Source organism: Ambystoma mexicanum, chromosome 1q, assembly GCF_040938575.1.
Source record: "Ambystoma mexicanum isolate Mex_15411 chromosome 1q, UKY_AmexF1_1, whole genome shotgun sequence".
Lineage (NCBI taxonomy): Eukaryota > Metazoa > Chordata > Amphibia > Caudata > Ambystomatidae > Ambystoma > Ambystoma mexicanum.
In genome coordinates, this window is record NC_090922.1 from 1,304,485,752 (window position 1) to 1,304,503,647 (window position 17,896).

Sequence of the window (17,896 nt, forward strand, 5' to 3'; positions counted from 1 at the left end):
ATAACTAGCTATTATATAGCGGATAGTTATGTACCAGTAGGTGAATTACTTACCTTGAAATCATTGTGTCTTTCTTAAGCATGATTGGGTTTTGCTTTCCCGGATTTGCTTCGTGCATTCTAAAATAGTTATTAGGTACTCCTACTCGTCATTGAGGACCAGAAAGTAGGAGTTGTTTTACTAGCTCTGAAGTGAGTTCTAAAAAGTAATGATGCAAGGTGTATGTTGGGGAGAATTCTCATAAATGTGTTAATTCCCTTCACCTTAGAGACCCCCAGCAACTTTGCTGGATTTTGAGGACTTCATTCCTTTTACCTGGAAAGAGTGTGAGCCTTTTTTCCCACTTTCATGCATTTTGAAGTGTGTTTTACTCTTGTGTTCTTTGATTATGGAGTTTTAGATAACTCCAGGGGCATCATCTTTTCATGTGCGTTACCCAGCACCTTCAGTGCAGTGACACAGGGATGTCTTTTAGTTCTCAAAGGTTTAAATACCTTCTCTGGGATAAACTACTGTTTCCCAGAGACTGTAAGGTTAAATTGACTTTACTAGTCTTTTTAAATTCCTAGACCCATCACACACACACTGTCTTCCTATAGATTGCTGGAGGGGTTACCTAGTAACCCCTGAATCTAAAATCTCATGTAGCAGTCAAATGCTAGCCTTTTCTATCGAAATGGCTGGTGGTGTGGTTTTACAACAAACTACCATGATTTTTCCCGACCACGAACACTGGTAGATAAAAGTAACGGGAGCCATGTTTTTCAAGATGGCGCCTTAAGCCCCTTTGTTTAAACGGGTCCCGGTATTCTTTTTTCAGTGTTTCTTTTTGGAAAGGTCCTTCTAGAGTTTGTCTCTGCACGCCAAACCGGGTTTGGTCCCTTTGTTCAAATGCCTTTAGCAGACTTCAGGACTTAAGACCGTCTCTGGCGTCTGGGGTGGACGGGAAGTGAGGGAGGTGCCCGGAACTCGCTGTGTTTAGTCTCCTAGGAGACCCAAATGCACTCTGGCGTGATTGGCTGGCTGACTGTCTGGCAAGGACAGCCACCCTGCTGGATGAGTGATAGCTAGGCTGGAATGAAAGGGAGAAAACTGTTTAAAAGGTGAGCCTCTTGGACTGAAAGGCAGAGTCGACCACTGGAACGAAAGAACCGAAGATGAGCTGGAAGAGGACGGCTTCTGCAACTCCTGGACCGTTGGTTTGCCCATAGAAGCCCTGCTGCAGGTCCAACTTGCCAAGTTCATCTCCACAGAGAAGCCCCTTCAAGGACGACTTCTTCCTTTTGAGTTGGTGGGGCCAGTCAACTCGTAAACCACCTGGAAACCATTCTCAGAGCTGGTTAGGATTAACCAGGGAGAGGGACACCAGCTTGTGTGCTTGAATTATAGCTACTGGAACTGAAGGAACTCCATTTTGTCAGCGTTTTCCGATGATCCCTTGCAGTGCAGGAGTCCCCTGACGTCCTCCCGCTTGTCCCCACGACTGAGGCTCAGGAACAGTGAGATCTGCACGCGCATTCATCCCCTCTGCGTGCGCATTCATCCCCTCTGCGCGCATCCCCCTCCACGCATTCATCCGCTCTAAGCGCTCATCCCCTCATCCTCGCTCTTCCGTTCCACGCATTAATCTGCTCATCCTCGCTCCTTCGCTCCACGCATTCATCCGCTCCATGTGCTCATCCCGCGCTCATCCTCTCATCCTCGCTCCTCCGCTCCACACATTCATCCGCTCTATGCGTTCATCCCGTGCTCATCCCCTCATCCTCGCTCTTCCGCTCCACGCATTCATCCGCTCTATGCGTTCATCCTGCGCTCATCCTCGCTCCTCCGCTCCACGCATTCATCCGCTCTATGTGCTCATCCTGCGCTCATTCCCTCATCCTCGCTCCTCCGCTCCATGCATTCATCCGCTCATCCCGCGCTCATCCCCTCATCATCCTCGCTCCTCCGCTCCACGCATTCATCCGCTCTATGCGCTCATCCCGCGCTCATCCCCTCATCCTCGCTCCTCCGCTCCACACATTCATCCGCTCTATGCGCTCATCCCGCGCTCATCCCCTCATCCTCGCTCCTCCGCTCCACACATTCATCCGCTCTATGCGCTCATCCCGCGCTCATCCCCTCATCCTCGCTCCTCCGCTCCACGCATTCATCCGCTCTATGCGCTCATCCCCTCATCCTCGCTCCTCCGCTCCACGTATTCATCCGCTCTACGTGCTCATCCTGCGCTCATTCCCTCATCCTCGCTCCTCCGCTCCACGCATTCATCCGCTCTATGCGCTCATCCCGCGCTCATCCCCTCATCCTCGCTCCTCCGCTCCACGCATTCATCCTCTCTATGCGCTCATCCCCTCATCCACGCTCCTCCGCTCCACGCATTCATCCGCTCTATGGTCTCATCCTACGCTCATCCCCTCATCCTCGCTCATCCGCTCTATGCGCTCATCCCGCGCTCATTCCCTCATCCTCGCTCCACTCATTCATCCCCGCTCCTCCGCTCCGGCATTCATCCTCTCTATGCGCTCATCCCCTCATCCTCGCTCCACGCATTCATCTGCTCTATGCGCTCATCCCCTCATCCTCGCTCCTCCGCTCCACGCATTCATCCTCTATGCGCTCATCCCCTCATCCTCGCTCATCCGATCCACGCATTCATCTGCTCTATGCGCTCATCCTGCGCTCATCCCCTCATCCTCGCTCCTCCGCTCCACGCATTCATCCTCTCTATGCGCTCATCCTCGCTCCATGCATTCATCCGCTCTATGCGCTTATCCCGCGCTCATCCCCTCATCCACACTCCTCCGCTCCACGCATTCATCCTCTATGCGCTCATCCCCTCATCCTCGTCATACATCCACTCCACGCATTCATCTGCTCTATGCGCTCATCCTGCGCTCATCCGCTCCACGCATTCATCCTCTCTATGCGCTCATCCCCTCATCCTCGCTCCTCCGCTCCACGCATTCATCCTCTCTATGCGCTCATCCCCTCATCCTCGCTCCTCCGCTCCACGCATTCATCCGCTCTATGCGCTCATCCTGCATTCATACGCTCTATGCGCTCATCCCGCGCTCATCCCCGCTCCTCCGCTCATCCCCTCATCCTTGCTCCTCTGCTCCACGCATTCATCTGCTCTATGCTCTCATCCCCTCATCCTTGCTCCTCTGCTCCACGCATTCATCCGCTCTATGCGCTCATCCCGCGCTCATCCCCTCATCCTCGCTCCTCCGCTCCACGCATTCATCCGCTCTATGCCCTCAGCCCGCGCTCATCACCTCATCCCCGCTTCTCCACTCCACGCATTCATCGGCTCTATGCTCTCATCCCGCGTTCATCACCTCATCCTTGCTCCTCCGCTCCATGCATTCATCCGCTCTATGCGCTCATCCCGCGCTCATCCCCTCATCCTCGCTCCTACGCTCCACGCATTCATCCGCTCTATGCCCTCATCCCCTCCTCCTCGCTCCACGCATTCCACTCTGTGCGCTCATCCCCTCATCCTCGCTCCTCCGCTCCACACATTCATCCGCTCTATGCGCTCATCCCGCACTCATCCCCTCATCCTCGCTCCTCCGCTCCACGCATTCATCCGCTCTATGCCCTCATCCCCTCCTCCTCGCTCCACGCATTCCACTCTGTGCGCTCATCCCCTCATCCTCGCTCCTCCGCTGCCCGCGCTCCTCTGCCCCCCCCACGCTCTTCTGCCCTATACATTCGTCAGGTCTGCACATTCATCTGCCCTATACATTCATCAGGTCTGCACATTCATCTGCCCTATACATTCGTCAGGTCTGCACATTCATCTGCCCTATACATTCGTCAGGTCTGTTCTTCCGTACTCGTCCGCTCTATGCGCTCGTCCGCTCTACATACTCCTGCGTTCTACTCGCTTCTCTGTATTTACGCACTCATCCGCTCTATGCGCTCGTCCGCTCTACATACTCCAGCGTTCTACTCGCTTCTCTGTATTTACGCACTCATCCGCTCTACATACTCCAGCGTTCTACTCGCTTCTCTGTATTTACGCACTCATCCGCTCTATGCGCTCGTCCGCTCTACATACTCCTGCGTTCTACTCGCTTCTCTGTATTTACGCACTCATCCGCTCTATGCGCTCGTCCGCTCTAAATACTCCTGCGTTCTACTTGCTTCTCTGTATTTACGCACTCGTCCGCTCTACGCACTCGTCCGCTCTACACACTCATCCGCTTAACATGTTCATCCATTCTATACACTCATCCGATCTACATACTCATTCGATTTACACACTCATTCGATCTATATAGTCATCTGTTCTTTCCTTCAGCACATTCATCTGTTCCACACGCTTCATCCATTCTAGCTATTTCATCCACGCCATTCACTTCGTTCGCTCCTCATGCATTATGTCCATTTCAGCAGTTTACATCTGTTTCCCTATGATTTATTCTGATTATCCACTTCACTGTTTTGATCTACTTTACTCGTTTAATTCTAAACAAATTTGTTTGTCCTTCTAGTTTATATTGTCAATTTCTCTCATCAGGTAGTTTGTTGGATTGGTGTCATTGAGATGCTGTTAGTCTGTTTGGGTTAGTTTGGTACCTGTTGGTTTTAGGGGAAGAGCCAGGTTTTCAGCAGTTTGCGGAAAGACGCTAAATCCTCAGTTAGGCCGATGTGGGGGTGGGAGCGAGTTCCACAGAGTGGGGGGGCAAAGGCTGAGAATGATCCGCCTAACCTGACTGAGTTTGTCTTAGGTATGACTAGGAGGCCAGCTGAGCTTGATCTTAGGGTGCGTGGGGGGGTGATAGGGTTTTAGCTTGTCTTGAAGATATTGAGGTCCGGTTTTATGCAGTGCTCGATGGGAGATGCATAAGGTTTTGAAAGTCACCCTTCGGGCTACTGGAAGCCAGTGCAGCGTCTTAAGGGCTGGGGAGATGTGGTCTCTTGGGCTGAGCGCAAGTAGCATTTTGGCAGCCGCGTTTTGTGCCCTTTGGAGTTTATTCAGTTGGTACGCGTGGACTCCGAGATATAGGTGGTTTGCGTAGTCCAGTCTTGATATAACGATTGATTGGACCGCAGAGAGTCTGTTGGGAAAGGAGAGAGATGGAAAGATGCACCTATGGGTTTTAAGGTGGTAGTGGCAGGACTTCGAGACGTTGTTGACTTGGCGTGAGATTGTTAGGTCAGAGTCAAGGGTGCATCCAAGATTTTTCACGGAGTTGCAGGGGGTCGGTGAGTTGCCCATGGCGGATGGCCAGGGTAGTGGGTGCGGAAGAAGTTCGGCGTTGCTGCATACCATGATTTCTGTTTGGGAGGGGTTTAACAAGAGGTGGCTTTGGGTCATCCAGAGTTCTATGTCGAGGAGGCCAGGTCAGGAGTTGGGTTTTGAGTTCATTAGTTTTAGAATTAGTTGAGTGTCGTCGGCGTAGTTGTAACACAGGATGTTGTGTGAATGAATTATTGGTGGGAGGGTGATCAGGTAGAGATTGAACAGGAGGGCGGATAGGCATGCTCCTTGTGGGATTCCAGTGTCGACTGGTCGGGCTTGGGAGGTGTAGCTGGAGAGTATCGTTTTTTGGTACCTATCTTTGAGGAATGAAGCTATCCATTTAAGAGCGGTTGCATGAATTCCTTGGGAGTGGTGGCGGTCTAGGAGGATGGAGTGATTGATTGTGTCAAAGGCGGCAGATAGGTTAAGAAGGATTAGTGTGGCACATCCCGCTGAGTCTGCCGTCATTTTAAGGTCATCCCAGATTGAGGTTAAGGTGGTTTCAGTTCCCTGACGGGCTCTGAAACCTGATTGTGCGGGGTCTAGGAGATTGTTGGCTTCGACAAAGGCATTTAGTTGGGGTAGGCGGTTCGGTCAATGAGTTTGGCAAGGAATCTGGTGTTTGAGATGGGGCAGTAGTTTTTGGGCTCGAGAGGGTCGAGGGAAGGTTTTTTAATTAGCGGTTTGACATGAACCGTTTTGAATGTGTCGGGAAAGATACCAGAGGAAAGGGAGGCATTTATGATGGATCTTGTGTGTTCTCCTGCGCAGGTGGAAGCGAAAATTTCTTTGAGGTATAGAAGTTAGAGAAATTGCTCTGGTGATATTGGACTAAAGGATTCGAACGTTGGTTGCGTAGTGGTCGCAGCTGGTGGGCTGGCCGATATGGGGGGGAGTATTGCCTGGTGGATGTAAGAGAGCCAGTTTGGTGGCTAGAGTATTTGTCCTTTCGAGAGCCATGGTGTAAAAGTGGAGGGAGAGTGAGTCACACAGTGATTGTGAGGGGTCGGGACGGTCGTGGTGCAAGCCAGTTTGGTGAATTCAGAGATGATTTTGTAGAGTTCTTTGCTTGGGTTCTTGCAGTTTAGGATTCAGGAGTTGTAGTGGGCTTTTTTTGCTTTCTGGATTTCGGCCTTGTACTGATAGAGGTGTCGGGCCAAGGTGGCCCTGCTCTCCTTGGTTTTGTCTTTCTGCCATTTGCGTTCTAGGTATTTATATAGTTGTTTAGTGGTCTTCAACTCAGGAGTGAACCATCTGGGGAAGAGGCCACGGCGGGTTGATGGTTTGCAAGGGGGTGTGAGCCGCATCAGAGATGCGTTGAGCCATGAGTCCAAGGTGTCAGGGGTTAGTTGTTTGAGTTGGCAGGTAGGTGGTGGAGTAAACAAGTGTTTTGAGCAAAAACAAGGGTTCCTCAATTTTATTGTAAAGGGGGGCTGTGGTATGTGAGGAAAAATATACCTGACAAAAGAGTACACTAACCACTAGCTACCCACCTCTATCACACCATAGGGGCTACTTTTCGAAAACTTTTCCTCACAATGGAAATTTCATTAGATTATATCTATCTCCACAGTCAAGGTAGTACTTTCAGCATATTTTAATCATATTTTCAAAAATATTAAAATGCATAAAAAACACATTAACAGCATTCATCAGTTGTATATTACCACGATGGAAAGAAAGAGAAAACCAATTCGCATTCTTGGCTGTTGTGAACAAAAATGCATTCACAATTGACCGACATTCGTTGGTTCAAGTGATGTTAGTAATAGTGTGTGGTGATCACGTTACAATTATACACAAACATAGTATAATGGCGTCAACAATTTGATGTGTTTCTGGGGCCAAGGACAGCACTGTTGCAGTTTACAGCTCATCAATAGTGTCCCAGGACCCGTCTTCAGGACGCAATTGGTTTAGAATAAGGTGGCACTGTCAACATGGTGCCTATGTGTCAGTGTTGTCTCCTACAGAGTGAATAAAAAAGGGGGAAAGCGAGTATAAGATTTACTCAATACATATAAAAAACCTTGTACCAGGGGTATCATAGTCATATATAAAAGAAGTAGCCAACTTGCTAACCTTATGTTCATTTCTTGGGGTGTGAATGGCGAAGCGATTGCACTAGTCAATCTAATTATGGCGGCGGTTCAGTCCGTCAGGGTAGTTCAGGCTGTAAATTAATACATGTTTGGAATCAAATAATGGTATGACATTAACTCAGTTCTTGTCACAGTTTTCTATATTAGTGGTAGATATTTACCGTCTTGTATGGATCTAGATAGGAGATTCCCAGGTGGCGTGTAGACAATGGAAATCTGTTGCATGGATGTTTTAAGCACTACATTTCCCACGATGCATCATGAAGTCTAAGTGATGGAAAAATATCAGTACCATAGCCCCTATGGTGTGATAGAGGTGGGTAGCTAGTGGTTAGTGTACTCTTTTGTCAGGTAGGTGGTGGAGACTGGAGGAGTGTGTCGGCTAGGTCCGGGACGATTATTAGTTTTTTCCAGCATTTGCGTAGATTCGATGGTTCAGAATTGAGTACGGGAAGGGGGTCGGGTGAGCGAATGGCGAAAGAAAATGAAGTGATCGGACCAGATGTAACGCTCACCTGACTCCCACGGAGGCGCTGGCCTGGTTTGCGCTGCTGTGACCTCTTCTAAGGTGATGCGCAGGGTTCGGAAGACGGACTGGACCGGGCCCCCAAATCTGGCTTGTCTGGCTCGCAGAAGTATCCTTCTGTAGGCGAAAATAGGGGATTAACTGTCTGCGGGGTAATGCAATCGGCCTCCCGCTTTTCCCTCTCAGCCTCCTCGAAACCCTTCTGTGATTCCCCGCAGCGTCTCACCTTAGGGTCTGGAAGGACGAGCTCTCCATCCTGCTTCTGATGCAGGGGCGTGTTGGTATCCAGTTACTTCACTGGATTTTCGGATTGGTGAGAACCAAACTTGCTTGGCTTCCAGGTAAGTTTTTTGATAAGAGGTTCCCCTTGTGTCCATGCATTAATGTACTAATGCTAGTGTCTTTTTCCCCATAGGGGCCGGGGTACGGAATGCCGGGGAACAGGCACCGACCCGAGATGAGAGGTGAAATCCTTGTAGAAATCAGGTAAGTCTTTAATGAGCGTTTTTTTGGTAATGTCTTTTCATTCGCTCATTAACGCTGATGTCTTTTTTTTCCCCTTAGGGGCCGGGGTCCGGAAATGCCAGGATGTGGCGCGGACCCGAAATGAAGAGGGAATGAATCAACAGGTAAGTCTTTAACATGGAGATTTAGCCTTCCTTATTCCCTTCTCTCTCTCACCTTTTTGTTCTTGTCTTTTTCTCCCTAGGCGCTGGGGCGTGACTGCGAATCCGGATGATCGCTGCCGAACATGGAGGCGCCCTGTAAAGGTGAGTGGAATGCGGCGCTGCAGCGATCGACGCGATGAGCTTTTAAATAAAAGTCTTCCTTTTCAGGATTGTCGGCGAGATGTCTCCGGGATGCGGGTTTAGCAGGTAAGGACTTTTCCTTCTTCTGTTCTCTTCTTCTCTTCCTTTGCAGGTGATCCAGGATGCTGGCAGGCGTGGCAGAAGTCAGGATGCAGGAGCAGACACGGTGAGTGTCCAGCTGTTAGATGCAGAACAACGCGAAGCAAGTGTGGCTGATCGGGTGGGGTTTAAATAGCCTTGGAAGAAGTTCCAGGTATGTATCCTTCCTCCAATCAGGTATGTATCCTTCCCGACCACGCCCGGATGGTAAATTAGTCCCACAGGTAAAGTAGTTCCTTTCAGGCCTCAAGGAGGCCGGGATCCTGCAGCATGGTCTGCATCAGGTAAGTGCACCCAAGCACTCCCATAATGAGCCTGGCGCCCATGGCGCCAGGACACTGTCCAAAGGGCCCCTATATGGGGTTGCTGGGTCCTTCCTTGGGGACTGGATGTCCGCTTTCGGGGACGCAGGGCTTGAACCGGCTCCCCGGGAGCGGGCATCATGACACCAGATGATAGGGGTTGGTGGGTTTAATTGAATCGGGGTGTTGGAGCTAAAGATGGCATCAAGAGTGTGTCCTTTATAGTGAGTCGGCCATTTATGTCGTGGTGGAGGTTGATTGCGTCTAAACATTCAACCAGAGAGTGTGTCATAGGGTTGGTGGGGATGTCGAGCCATATGTTGAAGTCTCTAAGAAGGGTGAGGTTGGGATGGTTTAGTTGAAGGGTGGCAATAGAGTCGCAGAGGTTGTTTGCGAATTGTCTATCGTAGCCAGGGGGCTTGTAGATTATTAGGAAGCTGTGAGAGCGACGGGGAGAGGGATAGTTCAATGAGGAGTGATTCGCAGGAAGGAATGGAAGGTTGGTTGTCGATGATTGATTGAGGCGTGGAAGAGAGACTTGAAGACGAATGCTACTCCCCCTCATTGATGAAAACCTGGTTTGTCAGAGGCGAGGAGGTCAAAGATGCAGTATCTGTTTTTTGCTACGGATCGGGCATTAAATAGGATGCAGTTCACATCGACAGGCGAGGTTGGTCTCGGAGCTGGAGCAAAAAGGGGTGGTGGCGGAGAGAGGAAGCCGGAGAGGGTGGGTGATGATCGATGGGAATAGTGGGCGAGCAGAAGAATTGGCGGACTGCGGACGGGATTGGGTGGATGCGTGTGTTGGGATGATCGGGTTTGGCTCGGGGGATTTGACGGTGGGGTGTGGGCGGTTAGGAGTTGCGGTTGCAGTTGATGAGAAGTCGATGGAGAGAGGTTTCAGGAAGGGTGAAGCTACGGGAGAAGGAGGTTGTGGGGGGGTGAGAGGTGGTGGGTCGAGACAGGGGAGACGAAGAGTGCTGAGAGACTGAGGGGGACCAGGTATGATTACTCTTTAGTTTCTTTGTTGCGATTGGAGTGTGAGAGAGGGTGGGGGGGGGGGTCAGAGGGGGAGAGGGATGCGGCTTCGGTTCTTGCTAGGGCTAGGCGTGCAGTTTATAGGGAGGGGAAAGGGTGCGTTCGGGGGTGGGGGTTTGTGGGCAAGGCGGGGGTGGATGCTAGCAGGGCGGTGTGCCCGCTATGATAGTGAGGGGAGCGGGCATGGTTAACGTAGGCTGGTCGGTGGTGGGGTTCGGGGGAGGAGTGGTCTTAGGCTGGTTGGCTCGCCATCGTGCCCCTCTGGCTTGGTGTTTGGAGAGGGCAATGGTAGGGAATGCAAAGGAGGGTGGGATGATTTGGGAGGGGGGGGGGGGACAGGAGGGAAGGCAGATCGGATTGTAAGACCTCTGTGTAACTTCATTTATTGCTCACATTCCCTCTTGAGATCAGTCTGGCTGCTCAGGTCGCTATCACAAACTGTGTAGTACAGACTTATACCAAAGGTTGGTTTTGCTTACACCTTTAGTCCTAATTGTATGTGGTGGTCCCAGAGGGTACTGCATGCAATTCTGCCTAACTGTGTATACTTGTAACAGGGTCGGTTTAATATGCGATTTCTAAGACTGAGTGTCACTGCATGACTGACAGGGTCTACTACCCTTGATTTACTGATGGTATTCTAAAAGTATATATAACCTGGTTTTACTCCCCAAGAATAGCTGACTGCCATTCTGAACGTGTTGTAGGTTTCACTAACCTTGACTACTGATTGTATTCTCAATACGGTTATACTTTGGGTTGTATCGCAGAAGTAGCGAGTTGGGTTTTATAATTGTGTTAATATGATGTTAATACTACTTACCTTTTCCAAGATTTATCTTGGTCAACTTGTATTTTAAATAACCCTTTTTATTTTACAATACATAGTGTTTCAGTGGACCATGTGTACGCTACCATTTCTCTGTACCAAGCTACAGCCCTCTCTCCCTACATAGATAAGCCTGGCTGCCCTGTCCATGCTACCCGAATTCTCAGCCGGTACATCCTTCTACTAAGAGTGGAGCATATGTACTGCCTCAGATATGGTTTTTATGATGTCCCGGTAGGACTTTATAAAAACTGTCCTAACGGGGACCCTTTCTACTTTCTTTTTGTGCATTTTCCCCTTTTTAACTTTTGACATTTCTAATTTTATTTTGGTGGCCAGAATGACTGCTCAAGGCCACCTGCCCCTACCTCATTCTTCTTTTACACTTTAAGATGATATGCTTCTGTGTTGCACAAAAGGCTCCCATGGGTGCTTCTTGAGCACCCTATTTGTGCCATAGGGTGATTATAACGCCCTTCGTTGGTTTAAGTTGATAGACTGGAGGCAGCTAATATTACGTTTTGGTTAACCACGGGTGTAGGCTGATTTACCACATTTGTAGTTTATGGTAGCGACTGAAGTACTAATGGGTTTTAAGTGCTCCTCTCAGCCATTTTATTAGGGTTAACTTTGTACTGGTCAACTTCGGGACAGGCCTAAAATGGTTGTTCTGCCCACAGGAGCTCTTCGTGAGCCTTGGACAGAAGCGCCAATAGTGCTGTGAACTGGTTTAGACCAGTACCCTGATCGGCCACTACACCACTGTGGGGCTGGGTGTTGTGGTTTATGGTGTCAGCCTAATTGGCAGGCCACCACAATATTTGATCTAAATCCCCTAATGGGATGGGTGGGCTTTCAGAAGCTAGCCATTGAGGGACATAGTTCTTGAACATTGAAAACATGTTTTTCTGTGTCTGACTAAGTGCTTTGGGTAAATAAACGTGTAATGTTTTGACAAGTGATTTTAGGCCACTGTGCTTGGAAGCATCCGATTTGTAGAACTGTGTCTGCAACCAGCTTTATACATTCAGGCTTTTTTGAGGGAGTGGTTACATTAATATAACTAAAGATCATAAATGAACGTGCTCAGTATGAGCAATTTACACTTATTCGAGATACTTTTAATTTGATAAATGAAGTTGGGTCAAATTAATATTGATTCGAATTTTGTGTTCTATCAAATGTGATATTTTGGAGCAAATATTCATGGCATTAAAATTGACACGGTAGATGACCTACATTATTGACTTTGCGATTAAATGACCAAGGATTCCATATCGTTTAGGAAGTACAATTTTTTTTATGCCAACTATAAACGTTTTCACCTTTCTTCAAGAAATAAAATGCCTTTTATCATCAATCAACGTATTCTCCTTGCTTTCAGGACTTTCAGGAACTCTGGCTGGATTCTGAGCACCACACTTGTCCTCTCTGTGGTGGTCCTGCTCTGGATTTGTTGTGCTACTGTTGCTACCGCTGTAGATCAATACGTTCCAACTGAGGTATTTCTACTGCATATCCTATCAGAGAAAATAAGCCTGCCATTTGAAGTGTACCTTTTTATTATAGTACAATGTTCTTACATTATTCACCAGGATCTTTACCTCTGTGCAAATAAGTGGTGTTGAGAAAAGACTTGTTTTAGTGACTTTTTTTGTTTACCTGTTGGCACATTCATTTTAAGTTTAATTGCTTGAGCTTTGTATGAATTCCACCGAACCAAAATCCCATGGGCCTATAGATTCAGACGTTATAATATGGACTTCAAGAAAAGTTAAAATAAACCAAACTTAAATGAAGTTTGGGAATAGGAGGGGATTTTGCCAATGATCATGGATGCTAACCTTGGTGGGTAAGCAGTAAAACTTTGAGGTGTGGCAAAAGCATGGGAATAGTGTAGGGGGCATATTTAGACCGGACTCTGCACTGCACCTAGCGTTGGTCTGTATGATTGTAAAGGATACCTGATCCCGAGCGGTTCCGAGATGCAGAGATCCAGCTGCTTCAAGGGCGTTTTTGGCGCTAGCTGCGTCATGCTCCCAGATTCCCATGGGTATTTTTGGGCTTGCTTGTGCAAAAGAAATCTGCATCCAGAACATTCCTAGGAGTCTGAAGGTTCTGTGGGCTGATCGCTTTAACCAGTGCTCTGTGGCACACAACGCATTATATAGTAAATCTCATCATGATCATTGCCTTTCAGAACCTGAATAGTTCTGATGAAGTCATTGATGCAGCTTGTCTCATCTGCACCACACGATGTGTCCCAGCGGCAATAATCGAGAATTCAATTTATACGGTTTATTTGTAACCATACGGAATGTCAACTATTAATCTGAGGACCGTTTCCAATGCGATTTCTTTCTTTTTTAAAAAATGTTTATTACAAAATGTATAAAGCGTAAAGAAGCCTACCCTGAACGCAGCATAGTGCTTTACAGTGAAACCCTAAAGGAGTAAAAACATACATTTTACCACATTTAGATTAAGACAAATGAGTAAAACAGCATTTATAACCTAAACAGTCGGAATGTTAAAAATAATCTATAGGTAAGCCATTTAAATTAAATGAGTCTTAAGAGCTTTTTGAAACAGCATGAGAGAATAAGCAGACATTTGTTGGGGCAGAGAATTCCAAACTTGAGCAGCAGAAGAGAAAGCTTGTGTTGAACGCCTAGCAGCTTCCAGGAACAAAAGTTTTTGGATTACGGATGAGGTATATTTACAATCCTAAAATGTAAAGGAATGCATATGAATTTTTGCTTACCTCACTTTGAATATGATAGTTTATTTGGATATGTTTTTGATGTGATGTCATCTGATTCTACCTCCCTTTTCTTTATGATTTTTTGCCAATCTGACTTTGCCTACTATCATTTTGACTCGACTACTCCAATTACCACCTGGTTTATGCCTCATGCTCTGTACCGGCCACAGGATTCCTCTCACTACTATTTTCTATTGTGGTCCTTGTTGGGTAAGATTTTCATATCTATGATAAATCTTCCTGACGGTTGTCAACCCAAGAAATGTTTGCTTTGACTAGGTAACTATTTTACCATGTCCCTAGGTGAAGGGCTATCTTTTCCCCCTCTCACCTAGTCTTTTACTCTTTACGGGTGACTTTTTTTATGTCTCTCCATAGTGTATGGTTGGAGTTAGTTTCCTATAACTTTTGGGCTTAGGCTGGGGTTCCCCTTTGGGCTTCCCTGTTAATTTGTCTTTCATGTACTTGGGTGAACATTTTTGTTACAATTGCTAGTTTGCTTGAATGGCTGCTGGTAGTGGTTTAACCTTAGGAGTCTAAAACTCTTCAGCCCTTTGTCTTTCACCTTGCCTGAAAGGAGCCCAGTCTCAATGGGGAGGCGGGGGTGGGGGCAGGGGTTGGGGGGCACGGTTGGACAGCCAGACTGCCCCTTTCTGTAAAATGTAGGTAGAGATTGCAGAAGTTGTGCTGTAGTTCCTGTTAAAAATTCTGAACCTGCTGACAAGTCGACAACTGAAGCTGAAACCGATGAGTAAGATGAAGAAACTACGGCCCTAGCGGTTACCAGCGACCGGAAAGGCTGCTGTGTAACTAGAGCCTGCTGTAAACCTTCCTTCCAATCGACCTGGGGGGTCCCGAACGTGACGTCTCCTACCCAGAGGCTGCTGAGATCCACTAGTCTCAAGAAGACCTGCATTTTGAGCCATCCCATGACGTGCTGCGACCTTGCCGGGCTGCATTACTCTAGGACCTCGAGCCATAGTGCGGTGCATGGTCTTCTTAATTCCGAATAAGCTGAAACTTTGGCATCCTGCTGGACCTCCAGAGACCCGGTTTGTGTTCTTGAAGTTCCCTCACCAGAGTGCTGGACCAAGTTTAGAGACGAAAATGTGACCAGCGATATTCAGTCTTCTACTGGCTCTTGAAAATGGTGCCAGCTGCAACCAGCTGTGAAGAAACTCTTGCCTGGAGCCTTCTCCGTTGATCCCGGCTGCAAAACCCCTTACCAAGTCCTGTCTTCATGACAAAGGAATCCATCGACTGGGTTTTTTAGCTGCAGATCTGAAGTCCTCCTGATGCAAATTATTCTTCTGTGCTGATGTACTGTGTTGGCTTGGGTTGTTGCTTACCCCAAGTCTCTTGCGATTCCTGTATAGCCTTGGGAGTGTTCCTTGTGATTGGGAGCCCTCTCATCCAGTTCACCCATGCCCACTGCTGGAATCCTCCTAGGGGGGGGCCTTCACAGAAATCCCTGGACCGTAACTAACTTTAAAGTGAAATACTTGTTTGAAGAGACTTCAGTTTGCAAGGAACTGAATCCCATGTCACCCTGCCTACAGTTGGCACCTAGGCACTAGGGGCCTTCTTCTGCCTCTGAGAGAACTCATGCTATAGACTAGGGAAGGACTGGATAAGAAAAAGATTCTGTCTTGAAAAGTATAAGTGTTTAAAATTTACTTGTGAAACGGTTGGTAACTGTCCTCTCTGAGAGTGAGCAGTTAAAGTTCTTACTTACCTTAAATGTGTTGTGCCATTCCGAAAAGTATATGTAAGGTTATTTTACTCACCCCTGAATTGGTTATGCCCTTACCCAAAAGTAATGCTGTTGGCTTCACTTTACTATTTCTTTCAGAATAGTAGTGTATATGTTTTTCCAATTGGGTCTTGCTGCCCCTGACCTGGTGTAAAGCCTGTTTGAATAAGTCTGGCTTGGGTTTTACTTACCTTGAATAGCTGTGTACAATTCTTAATTAGTGTATTGTACGTTTTACTTACCTTAGTCTGCCTTGTGCCATCCAGTTGGAGAGTTATTACTTTCCTTAGTCTGTATTTCACTGAACTGAAAAGCACCTTTAATAGTATATTACATACTTAAGTTTTACCTGCTAGAATAGCTGTGTGCCATTCTTAAAAAGTGTCCTGTAGATGTAGCTTACTTTGGTCTGCCTGGTGCAATCCTAAATTAGTGTACAAAGTTATTGCCTACCTTAGTCTGTGTTCCACTGATCTGAAAAGTAATTGTATAATAAACCATACGGTCTTACTCGCCTGGTACAACTGTGTGTCATCCTGAAAGTAGTTATCGTCTTATACTGTTCCATGAATTTGTGTTAGACTATTCAGAAAGGTATCCTGGTAACAGGGGCGATTACCTAAGTCATTCCTTGACTAAGTGTCACTGCATGACTGACAGGGGCCACTACCCTTGACCTACTGGAAAGTAATCTAAAAGTAACTGATGGTTTTACTCCCCATGAATAAGTCTCCTACACTAAATGTTTGATAAGTTCCGACTTCCCTAGAAATACTGTTAGTTTTCTGAACGGGATCTATGCTTTGGTCTGTGCACCTTCAAGCATTGTGTTGTGTTTTTATAATTGTGTTTATATATAATGTGTTAGTAGTTATTTTCTCAAGATTCCGCTTGACCTACTTGTAAATAAATAAACCCTTTATGTGTACAATAGGGTTTCTTGAAACCATGTGTATGCTACAATTTCTTTGTACCAAACTACAGCCCTCTCTTCCTCCTAAGATAAGCCTGGATGCTCTGTCTATGCTACCAAATACTCAAGTGGTACAGCCTTAAACTAAGAGTGAAGTTTTGTTCTGTCTCAGTTGTATGGTTTTACCAAGCCCTTAGTTGGACTTCAGAAAAACAGTCCTAACAATCCTCTGTTTGATTTGTTGCATTTTAATACGAACACTATATGCATGATTGACATTATGATGATCAGATTACGAAGATATGCCCTGACGAATGACAATGTGCAAGTCCGAAATGCATTGGCACTCTGTGCATCTTCATGAACAAGTGACTGAATAAATCGTGGTGTTTTGCGAAAAGTGGAATTGAGAATTTAATTGGACAATCCATTACTACTATCAAACGTGAACAGAGATCTGACATTTTCACCAAAACCACAGAGTGGTTTGATATGATATGGCATTTATAATGTGCCTGTACACAAGTGTTTCTAGGCACGACAAGAAAAGGAGGGGGAAACGGAGGGAGGACAAAAACAAATATCTTATTGGGCCTCGTCATTCAGATCGCGCAAGTGCAGGGAATTGGGAGGGGAGAAGTGCCAGGGTGGGTGGAGAGAAGTGCAGGTAACTCAATAAGTGCAGCCAGCGTGTGGCTCGTAAGTGCAGAGAGAAGGGACTGTAGGGTTACAGATACAGACCATAAGTGCTGGTGGCAACTGGATATCCATGAGCCTGGACCCTATGTTAGGGAGAATTCTCAAAAATGTGCTAATTCCCTCCACCTTAGAGACCCCCATCAACTTTGCTGGATTTTGAGGACTTGATTTCTTTTACCTGGAGAGGGACCCCTTTTCCCACTCATGTATTTGACTGTGTTTTTTTTTTTTACACTGTTTCTTTTGGTTTTGGAGTCTAACCAGCTCCATAGGCGGCATCTTTTACATCTGTGTTACACAGCACCTTCAGTGCAGTGGCACAGGGAAGTCTTCCAGGCTTCCCAAGATTTAAATACCTTCTCTAGGATCAACTACTGTTTCTCAGAGCAGCAGAGTGAAATTGACTTCACTTAGTCTTGTAAAATTCTAGACCCAGCATACCCAATGTTACAATAGAGTGCTGGATGGGTTACTTAGTATCCCCTATGTCTAGTTACTCATGTAACAGTAAAATGTTACCCTTTCCCCTCAGAATGGCTGGTGGCAGTGGTTTTACAACAAACTACCATGACTTACCCTGACCGGGAACTGTTCGCAGCTCCGGTAATGTTAAATTGTGTGAACCAGGTTTTTCAAGATGATTCCTGAGCCTCCTTTGTTAAAACGGTTCCCGGTCTTTTTTTCGCCATGTCTTTGTGGAAAGGTTCTTCTTGAGTCTTTCTCTGCGTGCCAAACCCGGTATGGTCTCTTTGTTCATTCGCCTTTGGCGGCCTTCAGGAGTGAAACCCACCTATAGCGCCCGAATGTCTGG

General features: G+C 47.1%; 1 protein-coding gene across 1 annotated transcript in view; it reads left to right on the top strand.

The window, feature by feature from the left end:
- TMEM59 (transmembrane protein 59) overlaps window positions 1–17,896 on the top strand; it is a 182,183-nt gene that overhangs the window by 154,107 nt on the left and 10,180 nt on the right. Inside the window, exon 7 of the mRNA XM_069642150.1 lies at window positions 12,341–12,458. Within this exon, the coding sequence (XP_069498251.1) occupies window positions 12,341–12,458 (118 nt within the window). The remainder of the gene's footprint in view (window positions 1–12,340; window positions 12,459–17,896) is intronic.